The 19,885-nt window shown below is 43.5% G+C and overlaps 2 protein-coding genes across 2 annotated transcripts in view; both read right to left on the bottom strand.

Annotated features, from left to right (window-relative positions):
• TTC17 (tetratricopeptide repeat domain 17) overlaps positions 1-883 on the bottom strand; it is a 55,847-nt gene extending 54,964 nt beyond the window's left edge. The window contains exon 1 of the mRNA XM_066187881.1: positions 668-883. Within this exon, the coding sequence (XP_066043978.1) occupies positions 668-883 (216 nt within the window). The remainder of the gene's footprint in view (positions 1-667) is intronic.
• Positions 884-2,571: 1,688 nt separating this feature from the next.
• API5 (apoptosis inhibitor 5) lies at positions 2,572-19,435 on the bottom strand. Its single transcript, XM_066187880.1, has 14 exons — positions 19,262-19,435; positions 15,652-15,813; positions 14,772-14,865; positions 13,997-14,062; positions 13,482-13,633; positions 11,986-12,192; positions 11,346-11,450; positions 10,572-10,661; positions 9,823-10,004; positions 8,533-8,626; positions 7,972-8,028; positions 6,819-6,895; positions 6,344-6,480; positions 2,572-4,744 (listed from the first exon to the last, which is right to left on the bottom strand). Exons 1-14 carry the CDS (start codon positions 19,328-19,330, stop codon positions 4,665-4,667), a joined length of 1,572 nt encoding a protein of 523 aa, XP_066043977.1. The 5' UTR covers positions 19,331-19,435; the 3' UTR covers positions 2,572-4,664.
• Between the last annotated feature and the right edge of the window lie 450 nt (positions 19,436-19,885).

Here is a 19,885-nt window from a genome sequence, read left to right as displayed (position 1 = left end):
ATGAGGCACAGTCCACTATCAAAATAAGACATTTAGACTAAACCCACAGGGCGTCCGTGTGCTCCTGCACCGAGCACGCACACCACTGTTTCTTTCCTACTTTCAGCAGGAAGGAAAAGCGGCCGGGTCGGGTGCGGCTGGATGTGAAAAATCGCAAACTCACTGACATCTCCTCCCCGCGGCGAGGAGCCGGGGGCGCCCGGGGTCGGCCCCGCTCGGCTCCCGGCTGCGGGCCGGGGCCGCGGTACCGCTGCTTTGGCCACCAAGGCGGGACCCGGCCTCGCGCCGGAGGCGCCACGGGAGCGGCCCCTAGGCAGGAACCGCCGCTTCTCCAAACAGAGTTCCAGCCGAAATCCATTCTCGGCTCGCCCCGACCCACCGAGCGCCCCTCCCCGCTGCCTCGTCCCGGGGCTCCGGCGGATTCAAGCCACGTTTCACAAGCGGCGTCAGCTCGCCGCGGGAGACCCCCGTGCCGGGGCCGCGGGAGCGAGCGGCACGGCCGCCCGGCTGCGGCAGCGGAACAGGCAGGGCTTCGCACCGGGCCGAGGAGCCCCGTGCCCCGCAGCTCAGGGCAGACCGGGGCTATGGGTGAGCGGCGGCGCGGGCAGGGGGTCTCCGTGCCTCCGCAGCGGGGTGGGCAGCGCCCCGCGTCCCTCGGGCCGCTCACCTGCTGCTGGATCTTCCCGTCCTCGGTGACCACCCAGTGGGTGGTGGCAGCGGCGGGCCGCGTCCCCGAGGCCAGCAGCGAGCACAGGCCCAGGGCCCAGCCGGAGAAGACCCATACCCGCCCCAGCCCGCCCCGCCCGGACGCTCCAGACGCCGCCATCTTCCCCAATCCCGGCCTGCTCGCAGCCCCCGGAAGCGGAACGGCCGCCGCCGCCATTTTGGGAGCGGGCGGTGCCGCGCGTCGGGCCGGGGCGGCCGCGCCGGGGGCGGGGCGGGGGCGGGCCCGGGTCGGTGGCCGAGGCGGCGCCGGGAGCCCCGGCCGGAGCGCTCTCAGTCCCGGGGCCGAGGGCCGAACAGCATCGGGGGCGCGGCCCTGGAGCACCGTTACAGCGCCGCGCACCGACTGCCCCGCGCGGGAGCCGGGTCCGGCCAACGGCGCCTTCCCCGCACCCCCGGCTGCCGCCGGTAACGGCGGAGCCGCTGTCCCGAGCGCGAGGCCGGCGCTAAATGCCAGCAAGTGCCGTGTGGCGACGCGCTAAAATGCTTCAATTTAAAAGAGGTAATTTTTGTCCGGGATACACTGGAACATTTGCCACGAGGGCCGAGCCGTACCTGCAGCCATGCACACACAGTGAATGCGTGCCCTCCCAGGAAGTGGGTGAAGAGAGCTTCTGAAGGACACATCGCGCTTTTTCTTTTCTAATGCTTTTCAGTTACACAGCAAAACCTGAACTTTTCCTTTCCTGTTCTAGTTGACCAACCAATCTAGAAAATATCAACCCAGCAGCAAGAGCCTGTTTTCCCAGTACCGAGAGAAATGTAAAAGCTGCCACGTTCAAATTTTGTTCTGTTCGATCTTTCTGCAGTCCTACTTCTTGAGAACATCAAACTTCCCAGTGCCTATTAAACAGCAACATTTGCTCGCAACTCAAGCTCCTGAAGTAGAAATAAAAAGTTTACAAATGGTGTGCCACTGGTTAAAGGGATTTAGTTTCTATGAGCCTAGAGAAAATATCGCACAAGTATGATAGTTGTTTACTGCTGCCAGTTTTCAAATCAGGCGTATTACTGATTCCACAAAAAACCCTAGGCTGCCCTTCCAAGTGGCTCTTGCTCTATCATAAATGCCCGGAAAATCCACAAACGCCAGAGGTTTATGTCCAAAAAGGAGACAGAAGAGTCCCAGAAGTTCATTGGAATAGAGGGAGAGTCCACCGGGGCACGCGCCCGGCGGGGTTTCCTCTCCCTCGGGGTTTTGGAGGGCACATCCTCTTTTTATCCTAAACTCCCAGCCGCATGGTGCCCTCTTCCTTCCCCCTCTGGCTGAGGTACTCAGAAGGCACAGCCTTCCCGAACTGCCTTCCATGTATTCCCCCCTTGAACCTGCCATTTCACCCCAAAGCTCAGAAACCCAGGCTGTGGAGACCCTTCTCTGTTCCAGGAGCCGAGCTGTCTGGGCTCTGCAAACCCGCTGCCCAAAGTTAGGAGAGACATCAGGACCCATTTCAAAGACGTTAACACCCACACCTTCACCCATCAAATTGTTTGTAGACTTTAGCTTTCCTCTCATAAGATACTGACAAACTGCATCACACTGTCAACATCGAGGAGTTTGAGTAAAACAATGACTGACTCTTTTTCACTCAATTTCCAAATAAGATGTGTAACATGCAGCTTTTGCTGAATATTTAGATTTCCGCTCAAAATTCTGCATTTGAAAGTTGAATTACTTAAAACTTGAAACAGTTAATGCAGTCTTATTATGATCCATTCCTTAGTGGCAAACAGCTTTCTGCATCTACAGCAATCTAAGGACTAACTCAAGTACAACAAAAAGGTACCACAGAACCTCTTTCACTAGGGGAACACAATGCTGCAGAGTAACTGTGAAACACTGAGCCAAACAAAATTACAAAATGAATTTATTCCAAAGCCGGAAGGGAACATTTACAATTCAACAAGATGGTAAACAGGTGTTTCCACAAGAACTCACTGTGTTAAAATTAGACAGGAAACTGGGGAGAAATAATCGAACTACTTCTGAGGCCACAGGAACTTTTGCACATCACCTCTGAAATACAGGAGTCACACAAAGAAAACTCACTCAAAATTCAGTGAGAAAAGAAGCTGCTATTACCTAGTTACTAGTCTAAATACAAGCTATGTTTAGGCTTTGGGATTACATTATTAAATCCCCTCAAAATACCAATTATAGCTGCAAGTGCAAAATGTCTTTTCCTTTTTTTCTTCCCAAGAGAAGTTTATTACATATCTAATGCCTATTTTCAGAGTGACATTTTGACCTCACAAATTTCTCCTTCAAAGCTTTTAGTCAAGTGTCATGGTTTTAATGCCAAATCAGAGTTTAGCAGCTGGCATGTAATGAGAAACACAAAGTCAGCTCGTGTGTCCTGGAATGTCCAAAGCTTCCTACCTACCGTTCCAGAGTTAAGCAAAAACAGTCTTTGAATTTAGCATCATCAACAATGTTTCTAACTTTGACATAATTTTGGTATTCTGGCCTTCTGATTGTAGTGATAAATATTAAAGAGTATTAATGAAAACACCTGAATCAGATTCACAAGCAAATACAAGAATTAGGGTGGGAAGACATCACCTTCTGTGGATATCGCTGGGCGAAAAAAAAGGAGGATAAGAAGTATTATTCACTCTTCTAAAGCCTAAGGTATTTTACATCAACATGCTCTGGAACACTTAATTAAAATTCTTTTCCTGTTTTGACTTCTTTTTACTATATACTAATTCCTTTACAATGCTGAATGACCTGAGAAGTTAAAATTTTAAGTGGTGAGAATAAAAAAAGAGAAAAAAGCATTGTGCTCTTACATTGTATTTTCTGGGTGCACACCAGTAAATAAAAATCTCAAGTTGCTATGGAAAAAAACAGCATGGAATTGTTAACTTTTCCACCTGAATCAAACTATGTAGCTGGAATTTTTCAATGTTACCCAAAATACAATTTTATTTATATATTTTTAAATGCAACTATTGGTTAAAAAAAAGGAACCAAAACACACACACACACAAAAATCACAAAACAAGAAAAACCAACCAACCAACCAACCAACCAACCCACCCTCTAGTGCCAACTAATCCAGAAATCTGCATAAAACAGAAAAGAGCCAGAAACTCTTATGGTCCAGCTCCAGTCTATGAAGCTTAATCACTGCATCAGTCTTTACCCACTCCTGAAATAATTTGTCATTTATTGTTTTGTTTTTTATGCTATTCATTTACTGAGATTTCAAGGCATAACCATATGCACATATTTATTTTAAACATTAAAAAATAATTTTCAAAACATCACTTTTGTATTACAATGCACGGAGAAGAGTAAGATGTGCAAACCAAAAAATGCCATGTTCTCCACATCCTTAAGTAAGAAGATTGTTTCATGCTACAAGCAGAACAGATTTCCAGCCATGTTGCAAACTTTAAAGAACCAGCATGTATTTAATTAAATTCAATTAAAGAAAGTAAATCAAAGCAAATTTAACAATGGTACTCTTCTCCACATATTGCAAAATATGGTTACAGATGAGGAAAGGATTACTTCAGCTGCTAAGCTTATCTAACACGTATCTCTGTTGTCATGCCTTTCCTGTCCATTACTTAATACATAAACTCAATTATATAGTTTCAGTTATGCAGTAGCTGACTTTTAGTTTAATATACAAACTGTCAAGATGCAGCTTTTGATGAAACATCTATGCTCTTTTCCAATTTTGAATTCTGAAGACACTTCAAAAGTAAGAACCGAAAACTGCTGACTGTAAGCATCCAAAAATACAGTTGTAGTTTCACTATGGACAAGTTGTAGTCCGTTAGAAAAGTAGATCATACATACAAAGGTATAAAGAACATTTAAGTCAGTCTCAATGGAAGGCAGTCCTTGAAAAAAACAATGCTCCAAGCAAACTTGCTGAGTAGCACTTTCACTTTAGCCCTTCAGGGGCATGGAAGATGTAGCAGTCTTCTCAGTAGATTCTTCCTCGGCTGCGATTGCCACGTCCTCCCCAGCCTCTTCCTCGCCCACCGCGGAAACCACCTCTTTGCTCTGAAATAAGAGCAAAGAAGAGTCTGAAATAAGAGTCAAAACTTCTCAGGCAGGTTTTATGCTGTATACAGATCCAAACTGAATAGCAGGATCTGAAGGTACTGAAGGGTAACTTCAGCCTGCTTATGGGCCACGAGATTGCAGAGTTATTTTCTGATGGAAAATGGACCCCACTAATTTTAAAAGGAGGTCAGGAGAATGAGCCCATCTAAATTAGGTGCAGTCTTTCTGCATACTAATACTGTGATACAAAACTGTCCTAGTACTTTAGGACTATATTTGGGCCAATTCATTACCACAGAATTGAAAACTGGCTGCCTAGCTCTTTCTCCCGTTCAATAACAATATTAATCTCAAGGTGCCAGTCTGACTAGTGATTTTATAAAATGATGGAAAACCAGAACTTTGTCTTTCTATCTGTCCTTTCCTATCCTTGACATTAAGTTATCACCAGCACATTATTCTTTTTTCTGGGGCTGATATCATCATTCAATTACAAATCCCAGCTACAGATGGATACCACACAAACTATTTGTACACTGTAGAAAGTTTTTCCTTTCTCTTTGTTAAGAACAAATCTGATCACAGCACAAACTCCCCAACAACACTAACCCTAATAGTTTATTTAGTTTCTCCGGATTTGTTTGAAAATGCACCAAATCCTCATTCCCCTTTCATGATTTCTCTTGATGTACAGTCTTAAAATATAGTTTGTATTAATCTACAGAGAAAACTGCATGCTGGTTTAAAAGGCTACGGAAATCACAAGCTGGTTGACCAAGTCGAAGCATCTCACTAACAAGGAACAGCAGCAAGCAATAAAACATTTCTGGTTGAAAAATTCCCTATCTTTAGACCTGCAGGATTACAAGCTTATCTTAAAAGACATAAGTGTGTCACCTGAAGTCTAGAGTAAGAAATTTGGAGACGGTGTTAGCTCTTCTCTTTGCTTTATATACCTGCCAATGCTTTATATTAGTTTTTCAACCCATGGGTGTGGGTCACAATTTGTCGTAGCAGACTACTTGCCAGAGGCAGGACCAGTGGGCCTGCAGGCAAGACAGGAACAAGCTGCTGCCATTACTGGGCCTACTCATCCAGTCTGCAACTGCTCTTGTGCTTCACCCAAAAATATGCCTCACAGAAAGGCACATTCAGTGTGACTGGGAGCACAAGGACAGCACTGTGTGCATGCACAGTGAACCTGGCAATTCCCAGAACTTCTGGATCAGGTCTGCAACATCAGCTGTAACAGCAATGCAGCACAAGTCCAGTCGCATGACAGGAGGTGACCCAACTCTGCCACTTGCTGCAACTGGCCTGTTCAATGGGGAACTGGTGCACTGTGTGTCCTAACAGAGAACACAACACTGCAATTACTAACCCTAAGTATTAAAATACTACTAAAACTAACTTGCAAATAATTTAAGTCATGGGCTGGTAACATTCAAACACTGCAATACATCAACAGCTAGGAAGAGACCATTGCATCACATTCCTGACAGTACAATCTGATCTTCCAAAAATGTGGCATTTATTTGCCCCACTCCAAGACACAACTGTCACCAGACAAAGCTTTTTCCAAGCTGCCTAACTTACCGTAAGAAAAACTACCCAGGTTACTGCTGTATTTTCCACTGGGAGGATTATATATTTGCCTGGCATCCCTTTTTGGTCCCGCTGAAGCTTTCTTTGGGGGTGAACTTGAGGTTGTATCTTCACTTGCTCTTTTTTGACTGACAGAAGAAAACAAAAACGTATCATTACATCCCTGTGGTGACAAGTAGAGTAATAGTAGTTCAGCCACAAAGATTAACCACTGGAAGCCAGCAGCAGCCAGTGACAATGCTCTGAATAATAGTATCTCAAAAGAGCCTCCAGTTGATTCAGTCTTTAGAATCCCTAAAGCAAGAATAAGAGCATCTCACCACAGCCAGAGGATGGGTGTTATTTTTGACGTGAAATTTTTAGCTTATGTGCTGTCTGTATTGTACAGACACAGCTTGGGAGGTTAATTTTTACTGGTTAAAAAATAAACCCCACTGTTTTCTTTTATTATATGAAGAACTCTTACCTTGCATCTGCCTTCTGTACTGGTTTCCAGGACAATGTAACTGTACTTTTGTAAGAAGGAGGAATGTGGAAGAGATCCTATGGAGGCAGAATTGGACAGTTTATTATACAGTTAAATTCATGCTGATTGCATTTCAAAATTTTAGCTACTTACTGAGACTCCAGAATAACCACTACGTTCCAGTAATTTTAAATCCTTTAGTCCCATGGCAGAGAGAGGAGGCAGCAGCTTACTGCCTTATCTGGCTGCCTTTACTAGGAAATTCAACTAGGATTTATCTCAGCAGAATAGTGTCTTACACTGACCAAATACAGAATCATAGACTAGTTTGGGTTGGAAAGGATGTTTAAAAACCGTCTACTTCAATGACCCTGCAATGAGCAGGGACATCTTCCACTAGATCAGGTTGCTCGGATCCCCATCTAATCCAGCCTCGAATGTTTCAAGGAATAGATCTTTCAATGAATAGTATCTTCAGAGAAAGCACAAGCTTTCTCTCCTTCCCTGAGCACATTGAGCATCTCACAATGAACTACAGCAGCTCCTGCTGGAAAACATCTGATATTCCTATGATGGTACAAGATACGCTCCTCAATATGGTGGGCCATGCTTTTCGTTTATTGTGGTGAGTGAAATTGAGAGTGAAGAAAGAAAGGAAAAGGGGGTTAGAAGAAATCAAAATGGTTTCATGGACTCCAGATGAAAGTCTCTTTCTTGTAGCCCATCTCTTCAAGGCTTTTTGGAGAAACAGGTTCTCTACAGAAGCTTGCTTTGCCTCCTCCCTCCTTTACATCTCCTTGCACCTCTCTGAACTATTCCGTACTCCTCACTGACACCGCAGGAAAGGGAAACGACAAGAAAATCCAGAGACCTCTAAAGAAGCAAGGTGGTCTTTTCCTAAGGACTACCAGTGCTGCAAGAAAGCGTGTCCACACCCTACCCCAAGAGCAGTAGCAGCAAAAGCTAAGCTGCTTGCAGAATCAGCAAGATCCACCTGTCTACAGAAAAAGGAAAGCAGCACCAACTCTGAGCTGGCTACCACCAACTAACAGAATACACAGTAACACAATACAACTCGGTTCAAATCTATTCCTTTCTTCTGCATAGCTTACTCTGCTGCGGGAATTTAGTCCTTCATAATGTGACGACTTACCTTGATTAAAACATTAATGTTATTGGTTATTTTCAAGGCAACCACTTTAATCTTGTTCTGTAAAAAGAAAAACAGATACCACTGAGCATCTAGTAGCTTTATGTCAACCTCATTTCATGAAGTTGAACATTAAACTGACTGCTCTTCCTAGTGAATTGCTGTAGTAACAGTGATAGCGAAAGGTGTGTACACTTCCAAGTTTTTATCACAGCTGCTTTTAAGTTTCTTGTAGTTTCACACTAACTAGTTGTTTTTCATGTTCCAGTGTAGTTCCCACTGGGTTTTTTTTTGCTCAACATATGAAAATTTCCCCTTCAAAACAAAGCACAGAGCACAATTAAACCAAATACATGTGGCTGCAAAGAACAGCTAACAGATGAAAATAGACCATCTTCACTTTCAAAATGTAGCATAAGGTAACATGCACTTGCAATAATGTTAGCACTATTATTCCCTTAATCGATTTGCATACTTAGAACTGACTTCAGCCTATTAACATGTGCCAATGGTTCTTTCAGTAGGCTCAGTTAGAAAACATCAGAATTCCTGAACAATTCTTACCTCCTCTGTTTTCAAAGCTTCTCCTGTTTTTCCTTGAAGTGCCAAACGAAGCTGTCGAATATACACCTGTAACCCTCGAGCAAAATATTGTAGCCTGAAACATTTAAAAGCAATCCCTTAGTAAAATTTACATAGTTCTGTAGAAATAAAAGCATAAGCAAAGGGAAGTTGCAATCTTGTTTCTTCCCCTTTAGGAAAAATGCTCAAAATAAGTCTTCCATCAATCTGATTTGCGCTTCTTTAGCATCTAGATAATAATTCACACTTTCATTAGAGTCAGAGAACTATAAAGGTTAGAAGAGACCTACAAGATCAGCTAGTCCAATTGTCACACCTAAATCATACTCCCAAGTGCCACATCCAGATGCCACTTGAACACTTCCTGAGAGTGATTCCACTACCTCCCTGGGCAACATATTCCAGTAAATAAAATGTTTTCATTTCAGTAAAATGTTTTTCTCTAGTATCTAATCTGACCCTATCCTGGTGCAACATAAGGCCATTTCCTCGATCCTTCAGCTGAGACGTGGCAGAAGAGACTGACCCCCACCTCACTACAACCTCCAGCCAGGCATTTGTAGAGGGCAATGAGGCTCCCCAGAGCCTCCTTTTCTCCAGACTAAGCAGCCCCTACTCCCTCAGCCACTCCTCATCAGACTTGTGCTCCAGACCCTTCCCCAGCTCCACTGCTCTTCTCTGAACACACTCCAGCACCTCAGTGTCATTTCTGAAGTGATGGTCCTGAAACTGGACATGGCACTTGAGATGAGGTCTCACTAGTGCCGAGCACAGGGTGACAATCACTGTCCTGGTCCTGCTGGCCACGCTGTTCTTGATACAGGTCTGTATGCCATTGGCCTTCTTGGCCATCTGGGCACACTGCTGCCTCATACCCAGCTGGCAGTCAACCACCAACCCCAAGCCCCTTTCTGCTGATCAGCTCTCAAGCCACTCCGCCCCAAGGCTGCAGTTCTATGTGGGGTTGTTGTGATCCAAGAGCAGGACCCAGCATTCCACCTTATTAAATCTCATGCAGTTGTCCTCAGCCCATCGATTCAGTCTGTCCAAAACCCTCTGCAGAGCCTTCCTACCTTTCAGCTGATCAACACTCCCACACAACTTGGTGTTGCCTGCAAACTTACTGAGGATGCAGCCAATCTTCTCATTCAAATCATTGATAAAGATGCTGAACTGGACGAGCCACACTACTGAGCCCTGGGGAACTCTCCACTAACACTTTCTAACCAACACCTTGTAACAGAACATCAACTCTTGCCTCTAAATCATTACCTGATTTTGAAGTCTTTCAATTTCTCTGCATTCAGCTTGGCTGTGAGGAAGTCTGGAAGTTTGCGACCCAGCTGATGGAAGCTGTACAATAAACACTCCACATAACTGAACTGCAACTTGGGCTCTTCATTGCCAGCATTTTCCCCATTTTCTGCTTCCTCTGGAGGAAGGGGCATATACTCCTGAAGAACAGAAAGGAAAACAAATGCATGAGACATTTATGCTGACTGCTCTTTCAGAGTGTTTGAAATGGATGGCTTATCTGTGTGGACAATCTCAGAAGTATCCACCAATTCTATACTAAGGGATGAACTCCTGAATAAAGTCCTGGTGCAGGTGGTTTGCCTACACTTCTGTGTCTCCACTCAGAGGAAATACTATGGTGGCACTACTACCACAGGAAGCAAAGTACTGCACCAATGCTTCTGAAATAATGCTGAATTTGCTTAGAATTGTCAGTGCAAATACATTGTTTATAAGATCAACATGAGTCTCTCATGATTACGAAATTTGAGAAGAAGAAACATGCATGAGTTTAGTGGATTAAAAACATTATTGAGGTAACAGTTCTCTATCTACACAGGCTTTAAATTGCAAAATTATGTTCAACGTTCTATCAGTGGACAGGACTATCTCTGAAACAGCCACTACAGAAACAGGATAAAGAGACAAATACATAAAAAACCCTTGTTTTGATGAAAACATAACTTCTTAGTGTTTTACATGAATAAAAATTGAATTTGTCTTACCAGTAATTTATCAAACAGCTTCTTCAAATTTGATTCAAGCTTTTCCATATCACCACAAAATGAACTCATTTCAGCAAGAAGCTTCAAAACCTACACACAAGGATAGCCAGGTTTTTGTGTGTTAACTGAAAGTTCGCAAGCTTAACATTCAACCTAAAATCAATTACCACATCACTATGGCTGGCACAGCAGAAGCCAGCTACTGTAACTAAACCCCTCCCAAACAGCAGGAAGCAATACAAGGAAGAACATGCCTAATTTGTTTTTCCTGTCCCTAAAGAGAAACACGGGCTTGTGTGTCTAATCCCAACAAGCATCAAGCAACAAGTAAACAAAACTTCATCTCCCACATCTGCAGCACAGCTCACCTTCAAGCGAGAGCCACAGAAATCTAACTGAAGCTGTAGCACTGATTAATGTCAACAAAATTACAGACATTAAGCCACTCCCTTAGGAGGCTCAATTAGCTCAAACTATGCAACCATCATTTCAGTAAATGCTATGTGCTTAAAAAATTTTGAGAATAATATAACAATGATTACACTGATCCACTTATTCTACTTTGCTTCAAAAGCTTGAGACAGATGGCACATGCTTTAAAATGCAATGCTCAGTCATGCCTCAACAGAGCAAATATTTTTTCTAGTGCAGCTACTTTTCCTACAAGTCAAGAAACAAAAACTATCTGAGGAAAGAGCTTGTGATTTTTAAAATAGCTTCTTTATCTAGGATGGTTATTTTTCCTATTTGGAAGATGTTTTAGCTTTGGCTTACCTCTAACTGGATATCGAGACCCTCCACTAGAGTAGTCAAAGAGCTGAGGTTTGGCAGAACATGCTCACAGAAATAAGTAACAAATTTTGTGGAATGAACATTTTTCTGAAAAGAAACCACAAACAAACCATCACACATTATTCATGTTACTCTTGAGTCTGAAGGAGTTAAATGTTTTTCTCCCTTCACCCATCCACCCTTATAAATGCCTCCTTCAGAGCTGTAGCTTAAAGCTTTATTAAATTTCCCTCTCATTCCTAAGACACAGACCTCCTTTTGCAGGTAGCCTTAATTCAGAGGATGTCCACAACAACAGCTGAAAGGCTGCTTGCAACCCAAAAATAGGCCCTTAAGTGCTGGAATTGCCTGGCACTAGACTTGAAATAATCAAATTCATACAGAATAATTTGAGAATTTTGTCATATTTCACTGTAACATCTTAAATTTGAAAAGAAAAAAACACATGGTATCTGCATTTGGAGGTTTTAAGGATGTTTTCCAACATTTGGACACATTAGAGGTTAAAGGTGGAGAAGTACTGATTTGTGGTCTCTCAAGCATAATCACTGGGAACACCCAAGACAAGCTCCAGCCATTAACTTTCCTCAGCACTCCTGGTGCAAAGCAAACAAACACATACTGAGAACAATGGCACTGCCTGCCGAGTGCACTGCAGCAGCCTGTCCACACAGTCCGTGTCTGATGGATTGAACGTCTGCTCCAGGTCAGCCTGTTCGGCCACCAGCTCCACGAGTTGTTGCCTCCCGCTGACTGTCTGTAAGCTTTTTAATCCAGACAATATTTTCATGAACAGAACAAATTCCTCGCCTGTCACATCTTCCAGAACCTTAACAGAAAAAAAACACAGAAAACATATTTCAGTGCTGGTAATTTGCAAACCTCCAAGTCAAACCCAGTGGATTTGAAAAGATAAAGTATGCAAATATTTAGCATTTAGTTATTTAAAAACACAAGTTTGAAGGAACATGTGAAAACATTCAGTATAATTGAATGCACCTACAAATTAAAGCAACTGTCATCAAGTTGTGCAGAGGAAACAGTTTTTTTAACTCTTAAACTTAAGAACAAACTCCTATCAAAAATCAAATGCTTCAGGCAGAATAAATGTTAAACAAGTATCTACTCATTACTGGTTGTTTTACAACTTTTTGCATCTTTCTCATCTTAGGGAATGCACAGAAATCTCGTAAAATTCCACAAAGACAAATGCCAAGTCCTGCACCTGGGATGAACCAACTTCCCTGCATCAGCACATGTAGGGGACTGACAGACTGGGGAAACTGCCCTGCTGGGGTACAGCCGACTAAACACAAGTGACAGCACCACTCCTTGGGTGTGTTCTGACAAGAGCACAGACTAAGGGAAACAGAGGGACAGAGGACTGACAGGTCCTTGGCTGGGTGTTCATCTGACCAAATGTGGAATACTGCACCTAGTGTTGGGCTGCCCTGTATGAGGAAGTGCTTGATAAGCTTTAGGAAGGCAAATCAACAAGGTGATCTGTGTCCAGAGCACATGAGCTGTGAGGAAAACCTGCAGAAACCAGGCTTTTCAAGCCTAAAGGAAGAGAGCTCTGTGTGGGTGTGGCAAACTAACTAATCTTCCAACATTTCAGAGCAAGACACCACCCACAGCAGCCAGAGGCGGATAGGGTCAGAATGAAACAATGACACAAAGCTGAAATGGGAGGTTTCGACTGGATAAAGGGGAAAAAAAAATAATTCAGTTGAGGACAGCTGAACATTGAAGCTGGTTGCTCAGAGAGGATTACAACTCTCCTTCCTTAGAGGTATTCAAAACCCAGCTGGAAAAAACACCAAGAAGTCTGATCAGAATTCATCTGAGCCTGATTCACTGAGCTCATCAATCTCTCAAAGACCCTTTCCAATGTGAATGATTGGGTCCAATTCTAATCAAAGTCACTCTCACAAAATTAGAAGAGCCAAAGTTTTAACACAACTACAAAAAAATGCTGCAAACCTTGGAGTGTATCAGAATAGGTAACTACAAGTACAAGATCACATTTGTACAATGCTCAAACAGACCTCCAAAGCAACACCAATGATACGGGATGGTTGAACAATACTTCAGTTTGAACTGAAATCAGACACTCACCTTCTTTGATTCAGTCAATATGAACTCTTCCACCTCCTTTGTCATCACCTCCTCTGGTAAGGTTTTCAGTTTTGTAGAAAGGAACTTAATGGCTCTCTCTCTCACAATATCCTCTCCCTGAAGAATCTGACTGAATAAACCTCCCAAAGTCCCTGAATGAAGAATAAATCGGATAATGCAAATTATTTTAGAAGTTGTGACCTGGACTTTTTATGAGGAAGGAAGAAGTTTCCTCTTTTAAGATTCCATGACATTATTTTAAAATAACTGCTATTATTAACTTTTTTAAAAAATTACAATTTCCATGTATGTTGACATAAAAATCCATGCTCTTTTATTAGTCTGCATAATTCAGATCCACAATTATTAAGTTCAGTACGGTTTACAAAACCAAACAATTAGTGTGTCTCACTTTTGCACTGTACTAAGAAAACACAGAATTGACTCCTGTTCTCATCCTACTACAGACTGAGGAGTATTAATAAAAGTCATGTATAGAAAAATGTGTCCTTTACCTTTAGCATCCATCTTAAATATACTGAGCAAGGCATTGTTCACCAAATTGAATTCTGCAGAATCATCTGGAGAGAGAAAAAATTAATATACATACACTCAAAATGGCAAGATAAGAGCAGAAAAACAAAGATTGCTAATACTTCACAAGAAGTATTCTGCCCTCAGCATTTAGCTATAAACAACATAACTTGTATTTTTAAAAACTATTGGACTGAGAAAGTTCAAAAACCTGAAACCAAGACCTATCTTCTGAGAAGCCCAGAGTCTTAACCACACAGTTTTAACAGAAGTTTGAACAACTAATATTTAGCACTTTATAACTTACTGAGATTAAATGTGTATTAAATTCTGAATTTATCCCCAAAATATTTATCTTGCACCAAAAATGCATGGAACAAAATGCCCTTAGGCTTTTTCAGGTTCTAGAATCTGGATCAGAAATGAAGTAACTCTTTTTCAGAAAGCAATTTGCAGCAGTCCATAACTGGAAGGTTCCCCCCCTTGCCTTTTTCTACAGATGCTTTCAGAAAACTTGAATGAAAAAATAATTGTTTTATTTAAAAGAAAGATTTTCAGTTTCGATTAGAATAATTAATGACCTTTCAGCAGAAGCAGCAGCCTAGCCTAGCTGTACAAATATAAACCAGGAGAAAAAGAACACAAGAAGAACAGCACTGGGATAAATTATGAATCAATATAAAACGTTTTACAGAACCAAACTTGTATACACATTTAGGTGTGCCATGAGGAGATCCATGAGGATGTCTCTCCTACCTGACTGCAGGAGTTGGGTCAGGATGTCTGCTACCCGAGGAAGGTTATCTCCAGTGGCAAACTGAGGCAGTTCTTTGATTGCTTGTCGCCGGATCTGACAAAATTGCCAATAATATAGAAATTTAAAAATTTTAAAATTTCAGGAATTATGTAACACCCAAAAATCCCCTTATTTTGATATATTTATGAAGAAGGTAATATATTTTTCTTAGATCTAGGCAGCACTGGAGAAAAATCAAATTCAAACAGTACTTCGGTTCACAAAATCATTCGTATGATCAACAAAATAAAGGCTGGAATGTGTGTTATTAAGGAGTTTTATTTGCTAACAGGAAGGACAGTTCTACAGTTGTGCATATAGCAGGGATAAACTCTAGGGTTTGTTCCCAGCATAGAAAAAAATCCTTGAATGATCTGTCCAAATCCCTTAAAACCTGATAAACAAAGATGCTTCAAAGGTACAGCTTCTACCAGCACCACAGAAGCCTCTCAAGAAGCGTTAACAGTCAGAATCACATCCCCGTGGTTCTCAGGTGCAAACAGGATTCTGCCTCCCAGCAGTATTTATCAGAATCAATTACCACAAAGTTCCTTTTGATAGAAAAACATGTAAATGCTATTCAAATAAACTACTTCTTTCTACAGAGCCATTCCTTTGATCAGTGGTGGGAGCTAAAAAAGATAAATGAAAACTGATGCATCTTCCCAAACCATCACAACACCATCACACAATGAATTAAATGCAAGAATACAATTAAATTTATGTTTTCCAAAGACCAACCCTCCCCTCCCAAAAGATACAGCCCATTAAACAAAAAGAGAAAACAACAGTAAAATATAAATTCAAAGTATCAACTTGCTACAAGGTTCTTATTCTTACAGAAACATCTTCATCCTCACAGAGGTCCAACTGAGCATTGATAGCTGAGTCAGCTAGCTCAGGAAAATGCTTGAAGAACTTAGGAATGAACTGAGCGGCAAGTCTCTTCTCCTTGGCACCTCCTTTCACACCATCCAAGATCACCTGGTAGGCATCCTTATGCTGAAAGAACAAAACCAGAATACATAAACAGAAAAATCCTGGGTTATTCTCAAGACAAGGAAGGACTTTTTTCTCCTGTTCTCTTAAAACTATTCAGGTGAACTGTATTATACAAGCTTCTTAAAAAGGAATATATTTTCCCTTAGACTGATATAATCATGTCTATTTTGTAATATTTGCCTCTGTTGCCTGGTTTTTATGGTTATTTTGGCTCCTGCCTGTTCAAGCGTGTACCTCTCCAGCTGCCGGCCTGAAGGGTAACGCCTCCTGCACACTGATTGGATTCGTACAAGGAATCCTGTGATCACTGCCACTGAACTTGGCCAGTTGTTCAAGGAGTTTCTGCCTTTTGTATGCTCATGTATTGCCTTTGAAATAGAGGTTACCTTTCCCAGTAACTGTGCCAATGCAGTGGATCATGAATTCTTGTTAACATATACAGTGATAAAGTATCTGACATCTACTCAGGGAGTTAAGTTTACCTGCAATCTCTGGTATCTACTCAAGTAGTTAATCTGGGATGAAATACAGTGCTTGGAAGATCTGTTAAGGGAAACTAGATTAAAAAAGAATCCCAGAAAGCTCCAGTTTTAAATATAGAAATATATATTCCAAATATAGGAATAAGCACTTCAGCAACAGTAAAATGATCTCTAGCTGCTCCAACTAGAATCACACAGGTGCTTCTGAGTCTGAGCCTGCAGGACTGAAACTTTAAATTAATTGAAGTCTTTGTTGTGGTGAGCTGTGTGTTTGTGAAATAGAAGTCAGTGTTACTAGTGGAAATCAGGACCTTCTAAGATCAATTTTCCTTATGGTTGTGAAAAAAATGCTTGGAACAGCTTATCCTACTTTGAACAGCAATGCTGACAGCACAGGACACTTTCTTTGCTTTATTTACATTAAATTTCCCAGAGCCACATGTATCACTACTACTACTCCACATGAAAGGTGTCCTGTTGTGACTACAGACACTAATTTCCACAGCAGTACACCGCATTAATGCCCTCTAAAGCAAGCTGCATTTTAAAATGTAGTGCCCATGCTTCCTGGAGCTTGTTGACAGCTCTGTGTTGGCAGAATCTGAACTGGAGTGGGATACAGAATTGGATAAAAAATAAGCAGTGAAACAGCAGTTGTCTTTCAGCTGAAGCACATCAGCACCCAGCTCACTCTGTAGTTGGGCCAATGCAGTGCACTCAGCAGCAAAGGCAGGAGTGAGCCAGCACAAACTAGCAATGAAACACACATCAATACACACATAGCCTCTCAGGCTGAACGTTAAGAACAAGTTCTGCTGCAGAACACATAACATAGAACTTAATACATTAAAAAAAAGCAGTCACACAGCAATGGAACAGAGTAGCCTGTGCTCCCTGCATTTGTGTTCCTGCATGCTAATTACTCCTACCATGTAGACAAAACACAGTTCAGGCAGGGCTTCGTTTCACCTGGCAGCATGGAATGCTCTAGAAAAACCATAGGCAACTACAGAAGCAGTGTGATCCTTCTGTTTTGTGCCTTCCCTTCCCATCTGTAACAGAGGAATATCCTAAGCTGGAAACAAGGTCCAGCTCTTTGTTTTTAATAACTGCTACTTGACCAACCATCCATTAACTTCTCTAGGTGAGTTCTTGAGTCAATTCATAGCCTACAGTGCCCTGTGACAAGTTTCACAATGCATTATGAAAAAAATGTTTGTCTTCCTCTTTATTTTCAGCCAGCTTCCTGATAGTTTTTTTTTTTTCAACTTCCCACCTTTATTCCAGTTGTGGACACCTCATACCTGAGCCCCTTTCTCAAGTGAAACACTCTTTTACAAGCTCAATGCTTCCAGTCTTTTAAACCGCTTCTCTTGATGTCATAACTTCTGGCAATCTCCACGCCCGTGCTCAATGTTTCTTTACTTGAGACAGGGTGACCATGACTTTTTGCAGTAAGAGATCACGTTCATAAAGGTTGTTAAGAGGTAATAAGGCAAGATCATGAAATGACAAATTTGAAGAGGTCACTCTGTCACAAAGGTTAATGAAATAATGAAATGTTTTTGCACACAACCTTTATATGTCAGAAGCACATTCAGTACACCAAAGCATCATAAAAGTTCACTGAAGAATAGCCTTGCAAGCTACACTCATCACAGACACAATTCCTCTGCCTCTTGGAAGCCAAAAGCTGCAGAGAGGCAAAGCTGGGGGAGTGTTTTAGGAATCCCCATTCTACACTTACCCTCAGAGGTTCTCACACACCTGCCCTGTCACAGGCTGCATTTCTTAGCCACGCTGGAGTTTGCTCTACCTAAGATGGCCATTCCTCCCTCACAAAAGCCACTCACAAGAAACAAAGTGAGATGAGCTGGGCATTTCTAAAGTGGCAAAGTAACAGCACATTTTACCCTGCACCTCTCCCTGTAGCTCCCTATGTTTTATTTGCACTTGGTTTTAGGTTCTGAGGTGATGCTGTTGTTGGACTGTCTGCAAGGATGCTTTGTTTCACTAGGGCATACCCACACAAACAAAGTGAACGGACCTGAATTAAAACGCCCTGCTCCCAACCAGCCACCAAATTATTTGTTCTCTTTAAGAACTAAGTGACCTCATAGAGCAGCATTCTCGTTTAGTTTAAAACTCATGGTTAGATAGAGATATGGAAAAACTACTTTTCTACTTATTGACATTAGGACCGAAAGGAAAAAAAAAAAGTAACTTCTGCTTTTTCAGGGGGCCATTTGGGAAAATGAGTGACTAATGCAATTCCAAAACGAGTTGTAACTAACCATAATATTTTCTATTGGTACTATTCTAAGTCATCCTCCTTTCTTGAATAACTCAGTATCAATATAAACAAATGGCAGATCTCGCCACGATTTTACAGAAAAAAGATCTTCTTCAGTCAGGAGGGCCGACCTTACATTCTTGCCTCAAGGAAGAAAAAAACGCCAAAAGGCTACGGGCAGCTTTCAAACCTTAACAGACTGCACCTTCCCTCAGCAAGCCTTTTAGCAACACAGCCTGCCAGACGCTCTCCAGATCTGCAAGTGCGGTGTCCAAAGACCTCAAGGCCTGAATTCGCCAGGCGAAACTCCCCGCCCCCCATGCGAAAAAAAGTCTGACTCTAGCGAAGAACCGGTTAAAAGCCGCGACGCCACATTTAACAGTGCTGCCGACAGGACGCGGATGCTGGAAAAACGACGGGAGCTGCTGCGGTCCTTGCAGGTCCGCGGGCGCGTTGCTCATTTCCACCCGCCCCGCGCCGCCGCGGGCCTGAGGAAACCCACCCCGAGCACAGCCCCGGGGGCTCGCCGCACAGAGACGAGCAGCCCCTCTGAAGGCACCCCGGCCCGCCCGCCCGCCCGCCCGCCCGCTCCGCCTCGGCCCGGAACTCCGCGCGGCGCTGCTACGCAAGCCCGAGGCCTAGCGAGGCCTTGCAGGCCGCAGGCACACCGCACCTGGCCCGCCGTTTCCGTGGCGTCCGCCAGGATGCCGTAGTTGCGGTAGAGCTCCTCCACGGTGGGCATGGCGCCGCGGGGAAGGGGCAGAGCCGCCGAAACACCGAACCGGCCACTGACGCCGCCGCCGCTCCGGTCGCCGCTCCCGCTCGGGCCGCGTCGTCAGCACCAGCGAGACTGCGCTCCCAGAGCGGCCGCGCGCCGCCGCCTGCGCGCCGCCCCCTGGCGGCGGGCGGTGCCACTGCAGGGCCGCGACCGTTGAACGGGGGAGCTCCCGCAGCGCCGGCCCGAGCGCCGCTCCCCGCCCCCGGGGCATCCGCACCGCCGCCGCCGCCGCCACCGCCTCGGGCCGCCGTCGCGCTACGGCCTGCGCTCTTGTGCTCGCAGATGCGCCACGGCCTTCACTTCTTGCAGTTTTTGTTTGTTTGTTTGTTTGCTTTCCTCCCTCTTGTGCCTTTCTTCACACTCCTCCTTCCCTTGGCTGATGCTTTCCTCCAGCGCCGCGTTTCTGTACCTCTTTTTGTCTGTCCTATACAACTACAATAAAAGATGCTGGGAAGTGTCTGTTGCATGCTGAGCTCCTAGTACGAGACAGAGACTGCTTTCCTGTGATGTGGTGACTTG

The sequence above is a fragment of the Chamaea fasciata genome, unplaced genomic scaffold, assembly GCF_029207755.1.
Source record: "Chamaea fasciata isolate MVZ Bird 193981 ecotype frontalis unplaced genomic scaffold, bChaFas1.0.hap1 SCAF_7, whole genome shotgun sequence".
Classification (NCBI taxonomy): Eukaryota; Metazoa; Chordata; class Aves; order Passeriformes; family Sylviidae; genus Chamaea; species Chamaea fasciata.
The sequence above is the reverse complement of the archived record's forward strand: the minus strand, read 5'-3'. Positions and strand labels throughout refer to the sequence as shown.

Excerpts from the sequence above, each read along its gene's own strand:
- API5 (XM_066187880.1), bottom strand. The coding sequence starts at position 19,330 with ATGCCCACCGTGGAGGAGCTCTACCGCAACTACGGCATCCTGGCGGAC. Across the intron at positions 12,193-13,481 it reads TATTGACTGAATCAAAGAAG|GTTCTGGAAGATGTGACAGG; the intron begins GTGAGTGTCTGA and ends TTTTCTGTTAAG. Across the intron at positions 8,627-9,822 it reads TTGAAAGACTTCAAAATCAG|GCTACAATATTTTGCTCGAG; the intron begins GTAATGATTTAG and ends TAAATGTTTCAG.